Here is a 25,541-nt window from a genome sequence, read left to right as displayed (position 1 = left end):
TAATTCAACCCTTTGTTAAAATAATATAAAGTGCTGCCATAGATTTTCTTAGGGATTTTCATCAGGTAATTTTGATGGCGACTTTAACAATTTTCGATAATTCATACCTATAGTGACTTTAACATCAACAACTCTTATTGACTTTTTCTTTTGGAAATATCGATCCTAACCTATTTAGTTAAGCTTTTTGCTATTTGGTAGTTAAAATTAATTACTATTATTATATTTTACAAATCAGTTAATAATGAATTGTAAAGTTGACATATTTACTTAGTCAGATTAAGTGACCTGCCCTCGTTTCACAAGTCATGAAACGAACTAGTTCGTTTACAAAAATTGACACATATTCCGCGAATATGTTACAGATTGATTAAGATATTTGAAACCATAATTATAAAACGCTCCTTAATTATAGTACCACTATCTATAATAATAGTGCCAAAACTAAATATTAGTTTTAATTGTTTTAAAAATTGACGGCCTGTTTTGGTATCAAACAATTTGCAAATCCCTTCTTGTTAATAATTCTGTATTGTACATATGTATGTAATAATCGCGTGTCCTTTTTCGTAATATTTGTATCCTTTATAAATTTTTTTTTATTGATTTTTCTTTTAATATAATGTTTTATATTATTCTATTTTTTCTATTTTCCGCTTTTTTCACATGTTGATTTTGTTTATAAAATTGCCGACATACATTTTACATATAGGCCGTATTAACCGTGTTGATTTATAAAGTAAAATATAATGTAAATAAAAATTGCATTAACGTTTCTTTTTTCAATTAAAAGCAAACATTTCATCATGACACTTTTACAATACGTTACATTTTAAATTATTTTGATTCGTGGACAACTTTGAAGTCGATACAAAGTTAAAGTTAACACTTGCACTACTTGACAGTTGTGATTGGCAAATATAGAAATGGTATTTTAAGAGAAAGATTATAGACTAGACTAGACTACAATATAGGATAGACCATAGACTAGACTATACAATACTCTAGACTATTAACTAGACATTAGACTAGACTTTAGGCTATACTATAGACTATACTATAGACTAGACTATAGACTAGACTATAGACTAGACTATAGACTAGACTATAGACTAGACTATAGACTAGACTATAGACTAGACTCTAGACTAGACTGTAGACTAGACTATAGACTAGACTATAGACTAGACTATAGACTAGACTATAGACTAGACTAGACTATAGACTAGACTATAGACTAGACTAGACTATAGACTAGACTATAGACTAGACTATAGACTAGACTATAGACTTGACTATAGACTAGACTATACACTAGACTAGACTAGACTATAGACTAGACTAGACTAGACTATAGACTAGACTAGACTAGACTAGACTAAACTAGACTAGACTATAGACTAGACTATAGACTAGACTAGACTATAGACTAGACTAGACTATAGACTAGACTATAGACTAGACTAGACTAGACTAGACTAGACTAGACTAGACTAGACTAGACTAAACTAGACTAGACTATAGACTAGACTATAGACTAGACTATAGACTAGACTAGACTAGACTAGACTAGACTAGACTATAGACTAGACTAGACTAGACTATAGACCAGACTAGACTAGACTAGACTATAGACTAGACTATAGACTAGACTATAGACTAGACTATAGACTAGACTATAGACTAGACTATAGACTAGACTATAGACTAGACTATAGACTAGACTATAGACTAGACTATAGACTAGACTACAGACTAGACTATAGACTAGACTATAGACTAGACTATAGACTAGACTATAGACTAGACTATAGACTAGACTATAGACTAGACTATAGACTAGACTATAGACTAGACTATAGACTAGACTATAGACTAGACTATAGACTAGACTATAGACTAGACTATAGACTAGACTATAGACTAGACTATAGACTAGACTATAGACTAGACTATAGACTAGACTATAGACTACACTATAGACTAGACTATAGACTAGACTATAGACTAGACTATAGACTAGACTATAGACTACACTATAGACTAGACTATAGACTAGACTATAGACTAGACTATAGACTAGACTATAGACTAGACTATAGACTAGACTATAGACTAGACTATAGACTAGACTATAGACTAGACTATAGACTAGACTATAGACTAGACTATAGACTAGACTATAGACTAGACTATAGACTAGACTATAGACTAGACTATAGACTAGACTATAGACTAGACTATAGACTAGACTATAGACTAGACTATAGACTAGACTATAGACTAGACTATAGACTAGACTATAGACTAGACTATAGACTAGACTATAGACTAGACTATAGACTAGACTAGACTAGACTATAGACTAGACTAGACTAGACTATTGACTAGACTAGACTAGACTAGACTATAGATTAGACTATAGACTAGACTATAGACTAGACTATAGACTAGACTAGACTATAGACTAGACTATAGACTAGACTATAGACTAGACTATAGACTATAGACTAGACTATAGACTATAGACTAGACTATAGACTAGACTATAGACTAGACTGTAGACTAGACTATGGACTAGACTATAGACTAGACTATTGACTAGACTATAGACAAGACAATAGACCTAGACTATAGACTAGACTATAGACTAGACTATAGACTAGACTATAGACTAGACTATAGACTAGACTATAGACTAGACTATAGACTAGACTATAGACTAGACTATAGACTAGACTATAGACTAGACCATAGACTAGACTATATTCTAGACTATAGACTAGACTATAGACTAGACTATAGACTAGACTATAGACTAGACCATAGACTAGACTATAGACTAGACTATACACTAGACTATAGACTAGACTAGACTAGACTATAGACTAGACTATAGACTAGACTATAGACTAGACTATAGAACTAGACTATAGACTAGACTATAGACTAGACTATAGACTAGACTATAGACTAGACTATAGACTAGACTATAGACTAGACTATAAGACTAGACTATAGACTAGACTATAGACTAGACTATAGACTAGACTATAGACTAGACTATAGACTAGACTATAGACTAGACTATAGACTAGACTATAGACTAGACTATAGACTAGACTATAGACTAGACTATAGACTAGACTATAGACTAGACTATAGACTAGACTATAGACTAGACTATAGACTAGACTATAGACTAGACTATAGACTAGACTATAGACTAGACTATAGACTAGACTATAGAACTAGACTATAGACTAGACTATAGACTAGACTATAGACTATACTATAGACTAGACTATAGACTAGACTATAGACTAGACTATAGACTAGACTATAGACTAGACTATAGACTAGACTATAGACTAGACTATAGACTATAGACTAGACTATAGACTAGACTATAGACTAGACTATAGACTAGACTATAGACTAGACTATAGACTAGACTATAGACTAGACTATAGACTAGACTATAGACTAGACTATAGACTAGACTATAGACTAGACTATAGACTAGACTATAGACTAGACTATAGACTGGACTATAGACTAGACTATAGACTGGACTATAGACTAAACTATAGACTAGACTATAGACTAGACTATAGACTAGACTATAGACTAGACTAGACTAGACTATACTAGACTATAGACTAGACTATATACTAGACTATAGACTAGACTATAGACTAGACTATAGACTAGACTATAGACTAGACCATAGACTAGACTATAGACTAGACTATAAACTAGACTATAGACCAGACTATAAACTAGACTATACTAGACTATAGACTAGACTATAAACTAGACTATAGACTAGGTTATAGACTAGATTATAGACTAGACTATAAACTAGACTATAGACTAGGTTTTAGACTAGATTATAGACTAGACTATAGACTAGACTGTAGACCAGACTATAGGAGTATATTATTGAATGTTCCATGCCTGGCTCCTAGACTAGACTATAGGCCTATGTTACAAAATTTTCCATGCCTGGCTTCCCTACTTCAGAAAGGTCAGTTTATTATTAGTAATTTCAGTCTTCACAATTGTGTAGAAATAGGTACAAGTCCTTGCTTCCATAAAGAGTATTTTTCTGATAATCAAACGCTTATAAATTCCTTGTGTATATTAAACGGAAATATAGAATTTAATTACGATAACGCGTGTTACTTCTACCTATCTCGTTTAACAGCGAAATGATGGACATAATCAAGATTTGTTAAAGGACGCGAAAATAATTAACATTTTTTTATAATTTAATATTTATTGGTTCTAATTAAAACGAATTATTAATATAAGTAATTATTACAATTATTTTACAGCAAAAAAAAACCATTAAGTCCTTCTTATTAATATCAATGCAATAGTTTGAAAATTGTGAAAATTCTCCGAGGTATGAGGATTTGATTGAGTTATTAGATATTTAACAATTCAAAATAAATTTCTTTATACTTATGCGAGAAAATATATATTCAAAAAGGTTGGATTTTATCTAATGTTTGTCCCAAATACATAAGTGCAGTGGTACGCGCCCTTTTACATGATATTCTACAACAAAAATAAACATTTGATCCAAATAAAGGCAGAATCTGGTGTCATAGTGTTTCTGGACCCTTGCTTTGATATATTGTGTATTTTGAATTCCCTTAAAAATGTCCTACATATCCCCTTCTTTATTTTCGTCTACTATTTTAACTCTTTTCCTCTTTTTTCTTTCCTTTCTTCTTCCAGATGTTTACAAAATGATCATACTCTGTAAATACCAGACGAGAAATCGTAAGTTTGGACAGGAGGATGTGATCTGACAACTTAACAAAAGAAGCTTAAATAGCCGGTGAAACAGGTCGATCCAAGGACCAAGGAGATATCTGGTAGAGGAGATAAGATAAAATTTCTGAGGAACGAGTAATGAATCACGATATAAACACATTAATACCGACATCTGAGAAGATAATTGAATGCTAATAAGCGATTAAAGTTCGGTAAATCTTTAGGCCCTGATAGAATTCCCCCCTGAAAAAGGACGTGATCCTAACAAAGAGCTTACTAAAACCGCTGATTGGGAATGTGAACTTTTGGTTGAACGTTACACTGCCTGGTGATCTCAGGGAAGTTCTAATTATAAAACTACCGAAGAAGGGGAACTTGCAAGATTGTTCAAACTGGAGGGGAATATAACTTTTTTTAAACATGGTAAAAAATTTCATTGTCCATGTACTGAATAAGAGCACAGAGCAGACCTATTAAAATTAATGTAGGAGTGCATCAAACTGTATTTTGTTCTATTTATTATTTAATATGGCATGGGTTAACATAATCCGAATTGACTCATATTTTCATAATATATGTATGTACATATTATGTACAATTTTACATATGTATGTATGTACGTATGTAAATATTTGTTTCCACTTCAATTTTCCCTTGAAGTAATTTAACAGATTCGAGGAAATTTTATGTATGCAGGTCCTATATACATATATACGTAAAATATTATTTTGAAAGTTTAAAGGTCAAACATCAGACATTTTCTAAAGTAAAACAGAACAAAGTATGGGAGTCGAAACTATAGGAAGCCTTTTCACTACATATTATTATTATTGTTATTATTCATATGAAATTACATGTTATTATTGTCCCACACTTTATTTTTTATTATTATTTACATATATTTTTTGTATTTATTTAATTTTATTAAAGCAGAAAAACATTAGAAAAACATGTCGTAAGTATAATACCACAATAACACAAATAGAAAGTAAATAAACAAAAATAATAAAAATAACCATTTTTACTTGAAGACAACCAGCGATTGATCGATTAAGAAACAATTAAGTGTTATTAAAAAGATATAAAAGAAAATATGTATATTTATGTGGAAACTAGTATCCTTGTAAGTAATCATTTGAAAGAGTATTTGGATTAACCACCTAAAAGTTTTTCAAGGTATTTCTTTTAGATAGTATTTTTCCCAAATGTATAGTTGGGTACAAACTAAAACTTTATTTTATTTGACTTGAAAATACTAAATAATAAAATCATTTGATTATGTTTTAAAAAATAAATATTCAATATTGAAAGAAAAATTATTTTTTGACGTTTAGAATGGATTTATCGTTCTTTATTATTAATGATTAACAACGGTTTTATTTTATATACATATCATTCGTTATTTTAAATTTATTAATCAAATCGATTTCGGAACCTTTGCTAAAGTCCCCTTTACATTATACGACAAGTAATATGATCTGTCAAAATATTGTGTAGAAAAGAGCGGATGTAATAGTCTAAGCGTAATATGTATTGAGAGAAAATACGGATGGAAAATTCGACTTTAGTATGGCTCTCTTTATTTTTTGAAATGATTCAAATAACAACCCAGCTAGCATTTGGATGATTAATCAGTAAACTGACTCATTTTTGACTCCTTTTGATGACCTAAACGTGATTAATAAGTTGAGCGTTTAAAAAATGATTCGAAAATGATCCCGATATATGATTGAAAACTGATTATTTGAAAAACAATAACAAAATGTATAGCAATCATAAATTGATCATCCTGGTGTTTAAAATATGATGGTTTTTAAAACTTATTTTGTGATCATATTTCGAGCAGTGGAATAGCAACACTTATACTTAAAAATGATTCAAAAACGATTCAAAAATGAGTCGAAACTGATTAGAAAATGGGCTCAGAAAAGACTCTTTTAGAAGAGTTGGCAAAAAAATTTGTGTGGCCTAAAATAAGTTGATATAATTTTCATTTCGTTTATAAAATTAAATGTAAAAGTATTTCAATTTGTGTAATATTTAAAAAGTCGATTTTCTGTCAAGGAAATTTAAATTATATTATGCTTTAATTATAATAATTTTATATGTTTAATGACCTTCTACGGAAGATAGTTGGCAATCACAAATAGGTCTTCCAGGTGTTCGAAATTTGATTGTTTATAAATTTATTTCGTAGTTACATTTTGAGCAGTTGGAAGATCAAAAAGTGTTTTCTGTTGTATTGTATTTGTCTGTAACAAACATAAAAATTACTCAGAAAAGATTCAAAAATGACTATAATATGATTCGAAAATATTTCTAAAACGACCAGTAAGTCGGCTCATTAATGACTCAAAAAAGATTAAAAATGAGTCGGAACTGATCAGAAATGGGGCCCATAAAAGACTCGTTTAGAAGAGTCGCGGGTAGGGTAACATTTCCTCCCGACGAATGTATCATTTATGATCAGAAAATGAACGCATATATGATGATTTTAATCGTGCAGAATAGTCATAAATGACTTGAATGTGATCAAAAATTAAAAAAAATGCTAGCTGGGAAACTTGTCGCATTAGATCAGGGATGTATTTTTATGTAAACACATAAAAAATGAAACAGCTGTTTCCATTCTACTTTGTTATTGTCTTATACCAATAGTGTAAACGCAAAAAATATAAATCATACGATGTTTATTCTCTTTACTAAAATACGGATGGAATTTCATTTGATTTTTCATACATAAAGTCTCATAGTCTAAAGGCACTTTAAATTGTTTTAAATAGCACTTAAATGAACAGCTGTTCATTGTTTATGTTTTTGCCTGAAAAGTTGGCCATTAATGAAAAACACAATCATCGTTTAAAGTCCGCCTAAATTTTTTCCGAGTTTAATCTAAAAGCAAGTTAAGCTACATTTAACTGAGTAACAAGAAACCCGTCCAAATGTGATTTTGGTAATTTTTAACTGAAAAAAACTCATTAAATATGTATATTAAACTCTACTCCAAAAATTAATTGCATATGCGGAAGACGTGGCGGTTGCTGTCTCTGGCAAACATTTGGCCATTATCTCGTAATACCTGCAATAATCACCGGGACAACTGATTCGTTGGAACTACAAGGCCTCAGTGGCAAAATACATAGGTATCATTCTTGGTTGGGGCATTAGTCCCAAGACTACGAAATGGATCTTCGACATGGCTATTAAGCCTACTCTGATGTATGGTGCACTTGATTGGTGGAAAGCTTTGGACAAATCCACACATTTCAATTATATTGAAGGGATTAATAGTACGCCGTCACAAGCGCTGTTCACTTTTATGCACTGGTTGCCCGCCGATCTGATCGCCAAACAATTGCCTTAAACTCGGCACACAGACTTCATGCTGCTGAGGTCTGGGAGTCTAAGCGTAATGGTCATGCTTCTATCCTGGGCAATACGACTTATATCCCCGAGAACATTGATTATTGCTCCTCCACGCTCCTTCCGGACAAAAGATTCACAGTCAAGATGTCAAATCATCCGTTCTTCTCAGAGTGGTTAACACTTGATATCTATATTGATTGATCCAAGTCTTTTATGTGCGTGGTTGGTGGCTTCTTCATTCTCCACTCGTTTTAAGCTAAATGACTTCTGTAGCGTTTTATAGGCTGAAATTTCAGCTATAAAAATGACGTTTAACTGGATGATGAGGACAGTAAACCTGATATATAAGCTTTATCTGGTTTCTATACGACATCCAGACTGTTTCGCAAATGGCGGATGTTTCTTGACGAGATGGAGAGTCATTCGTACCTGGAACTGCTCTGGGTACCGAGGGATACTGACACACTAGTTGGTGCCCCACTTTCATGCTATAAATCCCTCATTCAGCATGAACTAAATTTTCCATATAATGATTATTACAGGAGTTGTCATAATAAGGATGAAGAGTAAACTGTAGAACACTTTCTTTGATCTGCCCTGCCTTGACAAATATCAAATTCTAGGCACTCCAATACTGCATAAATTTGCGGCTATCTTTAATATGGAAGCATATAAGATAGAATAGTTTATTCGTGCCTCTGGCTGGTTTAATAACATCTCAAACACGAACATGTACTGTTCTATCATCTTGGTGTTATTGCAATATCCCGGGGAAAAGAGGTGCTACTTATACCACTAGTCTGCCGGGACTATAAACTGGTGATGATCAAATGTATCCTCGGCCTTTTCTTGGAATGATTTGACGTGGAGTAGAACCAGAGCACCAGATAATCTGGTACTACGGGTGGCCAGTTGCCCGCAGCACTTTGTCCTGGCTGGTCAGTTGATTGAGGTTCCTTCGGGAGTGTTTTACACTCAAATTCGCATATATATCCGGTGCTTTTGTCATCTCAACAGATGTCACTGGGTGATGTGACACAGCAACTTTTGCTGGATTCTTCGACCCGTTGAGTATATCTTGCTCTAGTAGTAAGGTGCCTGTATAGTTTGGTGAATTTTCAGGTTGACACTTGGTAGTTACCTGTCATTCCGTAGATCGTTCTTAATGGTCTGAGAATGGAACTGATGTAAGTTGCTGAACGATCGGGAAATACACCTTTTCACGGCGGGAGACTAGTACTGATTTAGTATTCCTTATACTTCAGAGAAGTTCTCGGTGCTGTTGCCATCTCATCAGGAAATCTGCCAGAGTGAATCGCTAAACGATGGGGATGCTACGGCGTCGCTCATGACAACGCTTATTACCTGATGGTCCATCTCGGTGTTACATCGAGATTATGGATTTATCAGGTGCATCTGTTGGGGTTTCGTTACCGCTCTTTTATATTCGATTTGTTTTTTTATAACAGATCTCAACCTGAGGGCCACGATTAAATTGTTTTATAATATCTACATATTAGTCGATTCTAATTAATTAATTTTCAGTTTATTTTAAAGCCAATAGTTTATAAATATTTAATTAATTAAAAAAAACTATCTTAAACAAATTGAAAACAAAACATCAAACACATATAATTATCGTTGACTAGGTAATTTACTTTAAAAGTAACGGTCAAGGTTTTTTCAATACACTTTGAAGAAAATTTTATAAAACATTTTAGTATACAAATAAAAAGTATTTCAGTAATTCTTTATAAAAAAACAAATTCTCTAAGTGTAAACACTTTAAGGACATCCACGTGTTCTAAACAGAGTTTATTGAGCTTTTAAAAATGAAACATTTAGTTAGAAATAAAAAACATAAAAACCAATAATTGAAGAAAACTTAGAATAGGATTCAAACCACCATTTTGTTAATTAACTATAAATAGAAATTAAGAAAAAACTAATAAAATTAAGTACTCAAAACTAGTCCCCATAAAACCCCACTCAAGACGTTTGTTTTTCTTTAATTATTTATAAACTCTATTCGTATGTAAATGAACTGCGTGTTTAACACAAATACATGCATTTAGGTGGATAACTTTTTTTACTTACTCATTCTCTCTAGAACGTAAGAAAACCGGAGTATTTCTGGATCCTGAACTGCCCACTGATTGTTTTTGGGGACTAACACGACGCATACCATTTATAAGACTGCGTGAACGTGGTCCTATAGGACCATGTTGCTGTTGATCACGATTACGAGAATTTGGTGTAACCGATTTGCCACCTGTAGAACGACGTCCCTTCTGATTTGTGGGACGACCACGCCCTCCACTGGAACCTTTATGACTACCACTACTACTGCCACCGCTGCTATTAAGCTGTGGCACACTCGAGGCTCGAGTAACCATTTTTTTTTTTTCAATATTTTGTTAAGCAGTCGAATCGTTTTTTTATTAATTTTTCAATTAAAAATTTACATCATTTTTATCGTTTAAATGGTTTCAAACATTAATTTAACATTATATTTAATTCACACAAAAAAAAAAATAAAAACACATTTTCACGTTCCGTTACATTTATATTTTAGTAAATTACATGAGAATTGCGTTGTAATTATGACGTATGATTTTTTAATTTCAAATGCCACGAGGGAGGATTTTAATGACCGTCTTTCGTTTGTCCATTAGTTGTGAGTTTTTTCTTTTCTTTTTTTGAAATTTAACCGCCGTTTTCAAGTTTTTTTGTACTGCTCTTTACAAACTGTCAACTCGTACTAATTTTCCCGCTACAAATGGTCAGTATATTAATATCCTTTTTCTATTTTTGTTGTATTAATGTGTGTGCATGTCCTTTTAGTGTATTGAGATTTATGGTAATTTTTCTAATCAAAAAAATGAAAGCTCTCCTGAGCACCTAATAACTGCGGGGTTGACCATAACTATGAATTTGAATACAGTGAATTTTGGATAAAATGAATTAATACCATTATTCGTTTTGCAACAAAAAAATGAATAGTTTATTAGGTTTAGTTTGAAAGGAAAGGAGTTGACCATAACTATGGATTTAGTAGACTATACTATAGACTAGACTGTAGACTAAACTGTAGACTAGACTATAGTCTGGACTATAATCTATTTCAGACTATAGGCCAATAACTTTTCTAATAAAAAAGGTAATTTACTCTCCTGACCTCTTAATAATTGTGAAGTTGACCATAACTATGGATTTAGTAGACTCTAATATAGACTACTCTTTAAACTAGACTACAGACTAGACTAAACAGCGGAGTTGACCATAACTAGGGATTTAGTAGACTATACTATAGACTTTAAACTATACTGTAGACTAGACTAAAACTAGACTATAGTTCAGACTATATACTAGACTATAGACTAGACTATAGTCCAGACTATAGACTAGTCTATAGTCCAGACTATAGACTAGACTATAATCCAGACTATAGACTAGACTATAGTCCAGACTATAGACTAGACTATAGTCCAGACTATAGACTATAGTCGTTAATATGGACTGTAGTCTAGTATACAGTATGGACTATAGTCTGGACTATAGTCTAGTCTATAGTTTTTAATATAATCTAGTCTATAGTCTGGACTATAGTCTAGTATATAGTATGGACTATAGTCTGGACTATAGTCTAGTCTATAGTTTGTACTATAGTCTAGTCTATAGTCTGGACTATATTAAGGACTAGACTATGGTCCAGACTATAGACTAGACTATATTCCATATTAAAGGCTAGACTATAGTCCATATTAAAGACTAGTCCAGACTATAGACTAGACTATAGTCCAGACTATAGACTAGACTATAGACTAGACTATAGTCCAGACTATAGACTAGACTATAGTCCAGACTATAAACTAGACTATAGTCCTGACTATAGACTAGACTATAGTCCAGACTATAGACAAGACTATAGTCCAGACTATATGTTAGTTAGTTAGTTAGTTAGTTTGAAAGGAGGATGTATATACATCAAATCCGAAGAAATACACCTAGGCCTCTATCGGGCCTGTTGTGCGCTCCTTAACCAGTGCCTCAGGTGGGAATCGAACCCACCACCTCCGGTCTACCAGACTAGAACACTAACCACTAACCTACCGGAGGCCAGACTATAGTCCAGACTATAGACTAGACTATAGTCCAGACTATAGACTAGACTATAGACTAGACTATAGTCCAGACTATAGACTAGACTATAGTCCAGACTATAGACTAAATTATAATCCAGACAATAGACTAGATTTTAGTCCAGACTATAGACTTGACTATAGGCTAGAATGTAGTACATACTATAGACTAGATTATAGCGCAGACTGCAGACTATAGAACCACTGTAACCTTTATAATTAAGGCCCCCAGACCTCCCAGTTCAAAGCTAGCAGTGTAAAAACAGATTTGAGTAGGCGTTTACTCTAATGTTTCAATTGACCACGGTCTCTTATATGAAACAATATCTCAGAGATCTGGACGTGTTTTGTTTCTGGTATGTGATCGGATATGCTTGGCATACGTTAACAACATGTCTAGAATTGCTCTTTGGGCTCCAAAATGATTCAATGAGAATACCCAAATGTTAATACATTTGACCTCCATTGTTTATGGGTTGAGATGGACTCATGAACAAATTTTAACCAAAACTAATTCGACACTTAAGCATTCGCCCTCCATTATGACATTTCCTTTCCACTGTCTATGTTATATTCATTATAGTATAGTTCCACTGTATGCTGTTAAGTTATTTGAGTACTTAAAAAATTATAGTATAAAATTTAGAGAGTCATTGATTCTTTTATTCATTCATTCACTGTGCAACTCTCGCTCTCTTTAACTTTGGGATTATTTATTGTTTAACATTAATAACCTTGTCCCATGACATGTCTGTGCATGTCAATCGTGAAAATATATGTAGTTATAAAAAAAACAAATTCGTTGCAGGACTATACGAAATAACAGTTAGTAGTTCGTATATTGTTGCAAGAGAAAAATACGGTTATGTTAAATAAACTTACATTTATGTGAATGCATGTTAGTTGTTATTATTCATTCAACAATAATGGCGGGAAAATAATAAAGCATACAGAATTTTTACTCTAAAAACATTCCACATCAAATAGTAAAAAAAACTAACATTTAACTGTCCTATAAACTTATAGCTCTTTCGGTCCTTTTTTCTAAATTACCGAATTATTTCTCCATCTGTGCAATATCAGGCAGACATTGTTTATATTTCCTTTCCTTGAAATCTAAAACAATGTTCTGATGACTTGTCACTTTTTCATTTGAAATTACCACAAACTCTGTTGTTTATACCTATTACGCGTAAAGTGTTTAAACAAACTCATTGCATTTCCGGTTGTAAGTATCAACAACAATTAAATTACAATTATGTCTTCCAGTTCAAAATGAAAATCCACCCTTGTTAAAAATATTTAACTTTATTCTCACATTGCGTTGAAAAGTGGATTTACTTTTTTGAAAAATAACACAGGAAAACAAAATTGTAAAAAGTGGAAACACAGAGTCCAAAAATCCACACACAGTTGAGAAGTTGTAATAGCGCAAAAGGATACAAACTGCCGACTCTAAAATAAAAGTTTAACCCCTGCTTCGCACTTCGAGACTTACTAACTAACTAACTATTTAGTTTGAAATCAAATCCGAAGAAATACACCTAGGCCTCTATAACTACTAACTAACTAACTAACTAACTAACTAACTAACTAACTAACTAACTAACTAACTAACTAACTAACTAACACTACTAACTAACTAACTAACTAACTAACTAACTAACTAACTAACTAACTAACTAACTAACTAACTAACTACTAACTAACTAACTAACTAACTACTAACTAACTAACTACTAACTAACTAACTAACTAACTTAACTAACTACTAACTAACTAACTAACTAACTAACTAACTAACTAACTAACTAACTAACTACTAACTAACTAACTAACTAATTAATTAATTAACTTACTTACTACTTACTTACTTACTTACTTACTTACTTACTCCTTACTTCCTTCTTCCTTACTTCTTACTTCCTTACCTCTTACTCTTACTATCCTTACTTCCTCTTCTTACTTCCTTACTTCCTTACTTCTTACTTCCTTACTTCTTACTTACCTTACTTACCTTACTTACTTACTTACTTACTTACTTACTTACTTACTTACTTTACTTCTTACTTACTTCCTTACTTACTTACTTACTTACTTACTTACTTACTTACTTACTTCTCTTACTTACTTCTACTTACTTACTTCCTTACTTACTTACTTACTTACTTACCTTACTTACTTACTTACTTACTTACTTACTTACTTCTTACTTACTTACTTACTTACTTACTTACTTACTTACTTACTTACTTACTTACTTACTTACTTACTTACTTACTTACTTACTTACTTACTTCTTACTTACTTACTTACTTACTTACTTACTTACTTACTTACTTACTTACTTACTTACTTACTACTTACTTACTACTTACTTACTTACTTACTTACTTACTTACTTACTTACTTACTTACTTACTTACTTACTTACTTACTTACTTACTACTTACTTACTTACTTACTTACTTACTTACTTACTTACTTTACTTACTTACTTACTTACTTACTTACTTACTTACTTACTTACTTACTTACTTACTTACTTACTTACTTACTTACTTACTTACTTACTTACTTACTTACTTACTTACTTACTTACTTACTTACTTACTTACTTACTTACTTACTTACTTACTTACTTACTTACTTACTTACTTACTTACTTACTTACTTACTTACTTACTTACTTACTTACTTCTTACTTACTTACTTACTTACTTACTTACTTACTTCTTACTACTTCTTACTTACTTCTTACTTACTTACTTACTTACTTACTTACTTACTTACTTACTTACTTACTTACTACTTACTTACTTACTTACTTACTTACTTACTTACTTACTTACTTACTTACTTACTTACTTACTTACTTACTTACTTACTTACTTACTTACTAACTACTGACTAACTAACTATCTAATTTCAAATTAAAAAGTTTCATTCCCGATTGCATTATTCTCAAAATTACAAAAAATAAATACACTTACTTCTTATGATTTTTTTTACTTTCTAAATTGACAGCACTGTTTTTTTTAGTTTGTTTTGTGCAAAAATTCCCATAAAAAAGAGAAAACGAAAACAAAACACACAACAAGAAGAAAAATAAAAACTTAACGAATCTTTTTTTATTTTATAAATTCTGCCATTAACAAACGCCGGCGACACGAGGAAAGAGAAGCGAATTTTTGTAGTGATTTTGCAAAGCAACATAATAAATGTGCTTCGAAATACCAAGTGATTTGCAAAAGATTATTTTTTCATAATTTAATAATAATAAAAAAATAAAATCAGAAAATTAACTTATTAAAAAAGGTAATGTGCAGTTAATTCTATAAACGAAAATTAAAGTGTGAAAATACAGTTAAAAGTAGAAAAATTAATTTAACACAAATATGTGAAGCGAAAAAAACTGAAGCAGACAGTACGTGAAGAAGAAGCATTACAAATGTTTTGTGTGTGCAAAAAAAATCTTAAATAAAAGCAAAAGTGTTGATGCAAAAAAAAAATTAAAAAAGGGAGACGTTATAGACATCATATTATAAATTAGTAAATTTTTATGATTTCCTTAACAAATAGCAAATGTTATAAATAGAAATTATTAATTAAATTTATTTTGCTTCGTAATTTTCATTTCCATTTGGAATATTAAAACGTTGGTTCTTTGTTCTAGGTAAAATAGGAAAAGTAAAAAAAAAATAGCTGAATAGCGTATAACGTGAGTGTAAATATAAAGGGTGCTTCAAATTTAGCTAAAATTATTATTGCAAAGATGTTTGTTTCAAATGGAATCACATCAGATTGTTTGTTGAAGCTCCTTGTGTACCTATAAATAAAAATCCACAAACATCAATTTGAAAGTCTTAATATTTCACAACCTTATGATATTTCGGTTTCAATTGAGAGGCATTTATTCAAAAACTTTGATTTTAATTGAGAAATTCCAATTGGATTTTGCATTTGTTAAGAACTATATGACTTCTCAACAACCCTGCGGAAGGATACTTGTATTTAGATTACCCTTTATAAGCACTGTTGTCAATTCATATTTAATATATCCTTCTAAACAGTTTATTCAACCATTATTTCGGGATGGAAATAATAACACAGGCCGACAAAATTTGAAAAAAGTCAAAACCCTGAGTTAAGCGTTTCTAAAGGATTAAGCAGCGCTAAATCCGAATCTTGGATTTTCTACATCTCACCTGGGATTTGAGATATCGTAATTTTTGGCCCTTTATTTTTAAAAAGGTTTATCTGATACATTCTTCTTTGAGATTTCTTCATTAAAAGCTTGAATGATTTTGGTGTATTCATAGTTTTTATAACTTGAAGTACTATAGTGCGGAGGGTATTATGCTTAGTAAAAAAACATAGGATCCACACCAATCCCAGGATGTGCTAATTGACTAAAAATCACTTTCTCACTCGACTTAACGATGTCTGTCCGTCCATCAATTTCAATGGATGATATCTCAGCAACTACAACAGATTTTAAAACAATTCAGAAGGCATTTTCATAGGAACAAATGTGAACAATTGTAATGTCCAAATTTTTGTGTCAAATAAAAGCGAAATATCTGCAGTTTTTTATATAATGTGTAGTGATGTTGTGAAGTTATTGTTTTATTGAATTCTTGGGTAATTATGGACCAAGTTGTTCTGAATTTTAAAGTGTAATTCCTTAAAAAAAATGTCCACTTTTATCATTACATTTAGAACAATTAACTAATGATAATCTGGTTTTTGTATGAGAGATTAGATGGGATAATGACCAATTCTTAAAACATTTGCTAGAGAGATATGGTTTCTATAAATGTTCTTTCGTCGAATTCACCGCTGTAATGGATAAATTCAATATGAACCATCTTTTTTGATGATAACCGATTTGTATTCTATAGAAAAAAGTTTTAATTGAAAATTATATATGTATGGATAACAGTTTTCTCAATAAATTCTATAAAACATAAACGAAATATCTACTCATTAAAAAGGCGTTTTTTTTTGTTTTCTTAATTTTAGTGCTTTTGCGAAAAACTAAAAGATTGACAACCCCTCGTACACACATTGCGAAATAATAGCGTTTGGTTTTGTTTGTGAGGTGAAGTGGAGAGTAAAACAAACGTTGTAGAACAAACAACAAGAAAAGAAACACACAAAATAAAAAAGGTAAAAGTTGAAAAATTAAATTACCGGTTGCTTGTTCTAGCTCCTTTTATACTCTCCCTAATTAAAAAAAAAAACGAAGATTCTCATGATAATTTAGTATTTTAGAAGTTGAATTTATTTAGAAACAACAGATGTCTTCGAGTCCTCAAGTAGAACAAGCAGCTTCCTCCTCGACTCTTGAGCAACCAGCAGCCAAGAAACGGAAGCTTGCATCGAACTCTTCGCCAACCTCCACTAGCCCTCCTCTAAATAACAACAATATTAGCGGAAGCGGCAACAGCGAAGCCGACGTTGATACGACCAGCTGCAGCAACGACGCCGTCAGTAGTGTTAGTGCTAGCGGTGGTGGCAAGAAAGAGCCAGCTGGTGTTGATAGTTCGTTAGTATCGTCGTCCTGCTCAGTTGTTTCGTTAAGTGGTGAAAACGCAGCCGGCTCATTCGTTTCAACAACGGGCGAGAGTAGTGGCAGCAGCGGCGGCATTATTAGTACATCGTCAGCAGTGGATAAAGAAAGCAAAGTTATAAAAAGTGTTGACCAGAAAACTTCCTCGTGTATTGTTGAGCAACAAAAAGAAGTAGTGGACTCCAATAAAACGACAACAAAACAAAAAACTGCAGCTAATAACTCAGCGGTCTCCTCGACAACCAGTAATAATAGCACCAACACATCAACAACAACAAACAGCAGTAATAACACGGATACAACAACAATGGCTACGAACTCCCAAAATGCTAGTGGAACTGCTGGATCTTCCGCTGGCAATGATATTGATGAATCTTTATACTCGCGCCAATTGTATGTATTAGGTCATGATGCTATGCGTCGTATGGCCAATTCGGACATTTTATTATCCGGTTTAAATGGTCTGGGCTTGGAGATAGCTAAAAATGTCATCCTGGGTGGTGTTAAATCCATCACTTTACATGACACCGATAATTGCACAGTAAGTAAAGTTGTTTTTTTTTTCTTTAATTATTTTAATTGGAAAGAAATGTATAGTAAAGAAAATTTAACTATTATCGATTTGTAAATTGTTTGTTGTTGTTTTTTTCTGTTCCAAAAAAATAATGATTCAAAATCGATTTTTTCATTTGTGCAAAAATGTAGAATAAATGAAAATTTATATTTTTTTGGTTAGGTTTTTCTCCCTCCCATTTTTTTCTCTTCTTTTTTTCTGATGTTTTTTATTGTTTCTCGTTGTCAGGCAAAATAAGAAAAAAGAAAAACTTGTATTAATTCATGCTGCAATATAAAAAATGTAGAGATTTTTTTATTTTCTTAATCGGTATTAAAGTAATTTCTCATGAAAAAAATTTTGTTTTAAAAAAGCCATTGTTAAAAATGAAGAAAGAAAAATTTGTTGTTGTGTCATTGTATTTCTACTCCATATAAAAATATACGCAAAAGTTCATACATACATATACATTTCTTTTACAATTCCCCCCATTTTTTTGCATTGATTTTTGTATGTGTTTGTAGTGTTGTTTTAATTTTCTCCATAATTCTCTTGTTTTTTGCAAATTTTTCTCAATGCTGCCAGATGTTTTATAGGTTTCGTTAAGTTCTTATTGATTTGTTTTGTTGTTCTTTTGTTGGTTTAGTTTTGTCTGGCAATGTAGTTTTAGTTGTTTTGTTTTAATTATTAGTTCATATAGTGTTTTTTTTTTAATTTTTAATTATGATTGTAGTTTTTTTTTGTTAATATAAAGTAAAAAAAAAAAAACGAAACTGAGTCATGCAATTCATCATATTTATAAAAATGTTAGGCACCTGCACGTCACAAAAACTAAGTGCAATTACTAATTTTAAGTCACCACTTTCAGTTTTAAAAATGGTTGGATTTAATGAATTTTTTTAGGTAAATGAGAAATTTTATTGCTCAAATGTTAAGATGAAATACAATATAAACGATTTATTCTGACAAATGATTTACCCTTATAAATTCTGTACAATTAGGTCTACTTTTGACCCAAACAAACTTCGTAAAAAACTTTTTTCGAAACAGCATTAGAACCCCTCTTAATTTTGTCCATTCAGTCCATATAAGGTCTTCCTCTGTTTATCAATTTAATACTCTGATATATAATCGACCTTGATTGCATTTGTTCCTCTTAATTTCACCATATTTAATAAAGTTTATTATCAAACAATTACAAAGTCCATTTTTAATTTTGTCACAAAACTATTTTTAATATTTTATATCAAAGCTTTAAGAAAGATAAACAACTTCTGTTTTAATGTTTTGAAGTGATGTTTCCTTTATTCTGTTGATGATTTGCGTTATAATCTAGTTCTTAGAATAGTAGACTAGTCAATAGTCTAGTTTCTAGATTAGAACGTAGACTACTTCATAGAAAAGTTCTTGAACTTGTTCATAGTTTAGTTCCAAGACTATAGTTTCACAAATTGTCAATAGACTCGTTCCTATACTAAACTATAGACTACTTAATAGAGAAGTTCTTAGACTATAATTTCCAAGACTGCTAGTGTCTGGGATAGTTTTTAGACTGGCTCATAGAATAAACTACTTATAGTTTCAGAAATAGTCAACAGACTAGTTCCTATACAAGTTCATAGACTAGTACGTAGGCTACACACTAAAATAGTTGGTGCACATGTCCACAGGTTAGCTCCTAGACTAGTCCATGAATTAGTGCGTAGACTAGCCCTTGGATTAAACTATAATTTCACGAATATTCCATAAACTAGTTCCTAAACTAAGCCGAAGACTTAATTCTTGAATAGCTAGTCTAGCCAAAGATTAATTCATAAACTAGACAAATACTAATCAATAGCCTAATTCTTAGACAATAGACTAGATTAATCGAAATACATTTAATAATTATTGTTTTAAAAATTTCTTTTTGCAGATCAATGACTTCTCTTCACAATTCTATCTCTCCGAAGCGGATATTGGTAAAAATCGTGCTGTTGCCTCCTGCGACAAGCTATCGGAATTGAATAATTATGTACGCACTTCATCATATACCGGAGAATTAACTGAAGATTTTATTAAGAAATTCCGTGTCATTGTCTTAACCAATGCCAGCGATGCTGAACAGCATCGTATTGCAAAAATTACACACGCCAATAATATCGCTTTAATTATTGCCGAAACATGTGGTCTCTTTGCCAAGGTCTTTTGTGATTTTGGTGAAAACTTTACCATTTACGATCAGGATGGTGCCCAGCCTATCTCAACAATGATTGCTAGTGTTACACGTGATTCACAGGGTGTGGTCACATGTCTAGATGAGACTCGCCACGGTTTGAATGATGGTGATTATGTGACCTTTTCCGAAGTACAGGGTATGACTGAATTAAACGGTTGTGCTCCTTTGAAGATTAGTGTTTTGGGTCCTTATACCTTTAGCATTGGTGATACCAGCAAGTTCAGTGATTATATTAGTGGTGGCATAGTGACACAAGTGAAAATGCCCAAGACTATTAGTTTCAAGTCTTTGGAAGTGGCCGAAAAGGAGCCAGAGTTCCTAACATCTGATTTTGCTAAATTTGATCATCCCGCAACATTGCATGTTGCCTTCAAGGCTTTGCATCAATATAAAGAGGCAAATGGTGGCAAATCACCACGTCCTTGGAGTGAGGAAGAGGCTCAGAAATTCTTGCAATTGTGTAAAACTATTGATGAAAATGTGGTTGAAAGCTTAGTGCTAACATTCGCCAAAATTTGTTCGGGCAAGACCTGTCCCATGGATGCTGCCATGGGTGGTTTAGTGGCCCAAGAAGTATTAAAGGCTTGCAGTGGTAAATTTACTCCCATCTATCAATGGCTGTACTATGATGCTATTGAATGTTTGCCCGATGGTGGTGTGGAGGAGGCTAATGCCCAACCCGTAGGCTCCAGATATGATGCCCAAATTGCCATATTCGGCAAAAAGTTCCAAGAGAAATTGGGTGATATTAAGTAGGTGTTATAATGTTTATGAAATCTAAGTCTTTTTACTAATTATTTTATTTTGTCCAGGTACTTTATAGTGGGTGCTGGCGCTATTGGTTGTGAGCTGATTAAGAACTTCGCCATGATTGGTGCTGGCATAGGCAATGGTCAACTCTTTATTACTGACATGGATCTCATTGAAAAATCGAATTTGAACCGTCAGTTCCTCTTCCGCCCGAAAGATGTTCAAAAGCCCAAAGCTCAAACTGCAGCCGCTGCCATCAAGCAAATGAATCCGGATGCCAAGATTACCGCCTACGAACTGCGTGTTGGTGCCGAAACTGAAAAGGTATTCTCTGAAGATTTCTTTGGCAAATTGGATGGTGTTACAAATGCTTTGGACAATGTTGATGCTCGTATTTATATGGATCGCAAATGTGTTTTCAATCGCATTCCCCTGGTAGAGTCTGGTACTCTTGGCACCATGGGTAATGTCCAGGTGATTGTACCCTTCTTAACTGAATCGTACAGTTCATCACAAGATCCCCCAGAGAAGAGTATACCCATTTGTACTTTGAAAAATTTCCCCAATGCTATTGAACACACTTTGCAATGGGCACGCGATTGTTTTGAGGGCATATTCACACAGACAGCTGAAAATGCTGCTCTCTATGTGTCAGATCCCAACTTTATTGAACGTACTCTGAAATTGTCGGGAGTACAACCTTTGGAAACTTTAGAATCTGTTAAGGTAAGGAGGAAATTTTTAATAATGACAAGAAATGTTTAAAATTTTTATACTTAAATTTGCAGAAAGCATTAATTGATGACAAACCTAAAGACTTTGCTGATTGTGTTAAATGGGCTCGTCTCTATTGGGAGGAACAGTATGCCAATCAAATTAAACAATTGCTGTACAATTTCCCTCCAGATCAAGTCACCTCCAGTGGAGCTCCCTTCTGGTCGGGACCCAAACGTTGTCCAGTTCCTTTGGCATTTGATGTCAATGATCCCTTGCACTTGGATTATGTTTTGGCTACAGCTAATCTACGCGCTGAAGTCTATGGCATACCACAAGTTCGTAATCGTGAAATTGTAGCCTGTCTGGTACAGCAAATTTCGGTAAGTTAGACTAGAAATAATTATTTGTAGTAAAACACTAATTGATGTTTGTCTTTTGATAAAGGTGCCCGAGTTTAAACCACGCTCTGGTGTTAAAATTGAAACCAACGAAGCTGCTGCGGCCGAAGCCAATCATCATGACTCTTCGGAAGTCGATCAGGATCGCGTCAATAAAATACTCAACGAATTGCAGTCATTGGACAAAGCCAGTTTGAGTATTAATCCTTTGCAATTTGAAAAGGATGATGACAATAATCTACACATGGACTTTATAGTGGCCGCCTCCAATCTAAGAGCTGCAAATTATAAAATTCCACCCGCTGATCGCCACAAGTCCAAGTTAATTGCTGGTAAAATTATGCCAGCCATTGCTACCACCACCTCCCTGGTATCTGGTTGGGCTGTATTGGAAGTCATCAAACTTATTATGGGGTAAGTTAAACCATTCCATTCCTTTCTTGGTTTAAAATTCTAATAAATTTCGTTCCCTCTTCTATAGACACAAAGATCTGGCTAAATTCAAGAATGGTTTTGCTAATTTGGCTTTGCCATTCATTGCCTTCTCTGAGCCTCTACCAGCTGCTAAAAACACCTTCTATGGCAAGGAATGGACATTATGGGATCGTTTCGAAGTGCCCGGTGAAATGACTCTACAAGAGTTTTTGGACTACTTTGAACAGAAGGAAAAACTTAAAATCACCATGTTGTCAGCAGGCGTTTCTATGTTGTTCTCATTCTTTATGCCTAAAGCCAAGTGCGCCGAACGCCTGCCTTTGCCTATGTCGGAAGTGGTGCGCCGTGTCTCCAAGAGACGCATTGAGCCACATGAACGTTCTTTGGTCTTTGAAATCTGCTGCAACGATGAGGAGGGAGAAGATGTTGAAGTACCCTATGTGCGGTACACTTTGCCCTAAAGTTATTCATCATATAATAAAAACTTAACATAAACAAACATCTCTACACAAACACCAATAAACATTAAAAAAATTCAAAAGAAAACCACTTTGCTACCCCAGTACATTTTTTTTAAAAAGATTTCTTTTTGGCAGTTTAACTGAAATTCTTATAATCTTTTTTTTTATACATACAAACTAATAACATGAGAGACAACAAAAAAAGTTAAATAAAAAGAAAAATATTATAAAATATTAATAAAAATAAGTTTATCAATGCGAATTTTAAGCGTTTAACACTAACACAAACACACTCCCTCATATACACACATACTTAAACTTTGTAATCCCTGCCCCCTTTCCCCTTCTTTTAACCCTCTCAAATATCTATTTCTTTATATAGAAAGTAGTTTTATTTTCAAAACAAAAAAACACGTAAAATTATGCATTCATTTCTTGATGTATCAACAACAACAACAACAATGGCTGAGAAATACTAAAAGAAAACAAAGAAACATTGTATTTGCAAATTAAATTTAAAATTTAATTTTTCTATGGAATTAATAAAAAAAACATTAAAAACAAACAAAAACAAAATTTAAATTATAACACACAATAAACGAAACACAAAAAATCTTACGATATTTCTCTTAATGGAGGGAGATAGTAAAGAGTTTTTGGGCTTAAAGAAGTTTTCAACCAGTAACTTACGGTTTGTAAGGGATATACAAGCATTCTCTGTTTAGTCTAGAATCTAGACTATAGATGACCTCTGTCTACCGGACTAAAACACTAACCAGTTACCTACCGGAGGCAACACCATGGTATCTTAGAATGAACTAAACATAAACCTTAAATCCTTACAAGTTGTTGGATTTGTTCTTGGCACTGTAAGGTTCCGATATAGGAAGCACGACAGGACCAAAGAAGCTGCAAGTGATGCAAATAAATCTGCATTACTGTGAGGTAGCTTCAGCCGATTTAGAAATTTTCTTTATCAATTCTACCTTGGATTAATAACAAAGTTTTTGGTTTATGGGTCAAGGTATACTTCCACCACTGAGGACTAGGTAAAGACATGTATCCTGACAAAGAATGAATACGTTTTTCATATTTATTTAATGGTCACCGTAATCAAAAGAGAAGCCAAGGGTAAGCGTACGTTCACGCTGGCTTTACTGTATATACCCACCCGGCTCTATGGTGCGTGAGCTGACGGCATATGCTAAAAGATTCTTGTGGAGGGCTGTGATGCTAATGCCAACGGGGCAGTAAGGATACCAATAAAAGTGGTGATTTACTGTTTAACAAAACAATCGCAGCATCTGTAAAATGGGCAATACGCCGACTTTCAGGTAAAAGGATAGAGAAGCAGTTAAAGATTTAATATTGATTAACCTTTTATATGATCTCGCTAGAGATTGGAAGGTTGCAACAGATAGTTCTTTTTCAGACTATAGTCGCACTGAATTTTGATTTGACTTCCTAGTCAATAAACATTTTAAGGATCCATGAAAGTCAAATTGGGATGTCTTTAATGATATAAGGTTAAGACTGGGTGGGCACAACAGGCTTTATGGAATTTGTTACCGAGTTAGAATAACAATTTCACGGACCTACCAAAGCAAAGATATGCGCCATCTTGTCCGGTTACCTTTTCGTGCAAACGTCAACAATCTAAGTGGTGGACTAAGGAACTTAGAATTCAAAGGACGATTGTTAGAAATTGCTAAGGTCAAGCAACTCAAATGTGCTTCATCAAGTATAAAGCGGAAATCGAAAGAGCAAAAAGGATTTCACTGTTCCAGTGCAGTAAATCCATTGACAATGTCAACGGGTTATAAAGATTCTTACAGATATTATCCAAAGACCCAAAGGTCATAAGGTATTTACAAGGGAGTGATATACATACACTGTTCTCTGGTACACTAGTTCTACTTATGGAAACACATTTTCCGCGTTGTCTGGCAACAGTTATATAGAGCACATAGTCACTACGCCCGCATATTTCATGCTATACTAACTAACTTGTCTAAGGCGCTTTATTGTTTTTGGGACATGCCTTAGCAGTAGGTAGTTACTAAGATCGTGAAGACAAGCCACTCAAAGCCTAAGGATTTCAAACGCATCAGCCTTTTCTCTTTGAAGACTAATAGATC

At 32.9% G+C, this 25,541-nt stretch overlaps 1 protein-coding gene across 3 annotated transcripts; it reads left to right on the top strand.

Moving 5' to 3' along the window:
- The first annotated feature begins 15,442 nt into the window (after positions 1-15,442).
- On the top strand, positions 15,443-23,488 carry LOC119614023 (ubiquitin-like modifier-activating enzyme 1). Of its 3 annotated transcripts, none has more exons than XM_037970100.1 (8): positions 15,443-15,614; positions 17,322-17,468; positions 17,574-18,412; positions 20,340-21,394; positions 21,455-22,118; positions 22,181-22,489; positions 22,554-22,921; positions 22,989-23,488. In XM_037970100.1, exons 3-8 carry the CDS (start codon positions 17,600-17,602, stop codon positions 23,401-23,403), a joined length of 3,624 nt encoding a protein of 1,207 aa, XP_037826028.1. In that variant the 5' UTR covers positions 15,443-15,614; positions 17,322-17,468; positions 17,574-17,599; the 3' UTR covers positions 23,404-23,488. The 3 variants fall into 3 exon arrangements, with proteins under 3 accessions (XP_037826028.1, XP_037826029.1, XP_037826030.1); XM_037970101.1 differs by having other exon boundaries at positions 17,566-18,412; XM_037970102.1 differs by having other exon boundaries at positions 17,322-18,412.
- The last annotated feature ends 2,053 nt before the right edge of the window (positions 23,489-25,541 follow it).

This window comes from Lucilia sericata, unplaced genomic scaffold (genome assembly GCF_015586225.1).
Source record: "Lucilia sericata isolate MDLA Ls3-8-SP2 unplaced genomic scaffold, ASM1558622v1 Contig002507F_arrow, whole genome shotgun sequence".
NCBI lineage: Eukaryota > Metazoa > Arthropoda > Insecta > Diptera > Calliphoridae > Lucilia > Lucilia sericata.
The sequence above is the reverse complement of the archived record's forward strand: the minus strand, read 5'-3'. Positions and strand labels throughout refer to the sequence as shown.

What these genes read in the sequence shown, in the direction of transcription:
- LOC119614023 (XM_037970100.1), top strand. Translation starts at nt 17,600, where the DNA reads ATGTCTTCGAGTCCTCAAGTAGAACAAGCAGCTTCCTCCTCGACTCTT. An exon ending in GAGAAATTGGGTGATATTAA is followed by an intron (nt 21,395 to 21,454) that starts GTAGGTGTTATA and finishes TATTTTGTCCAG; the next exon opens with GTACTTTATAGTGGGTGCTG. An exon ending in GTCTGGTACAGCAAATTTCG is followed by an intron (nt 22,490 to 22,553) that starts GTAAGTTAGACT and finishes CTTTTGATAAAG; the next exon opens with GTGCCCGAGTTTAAACCACG.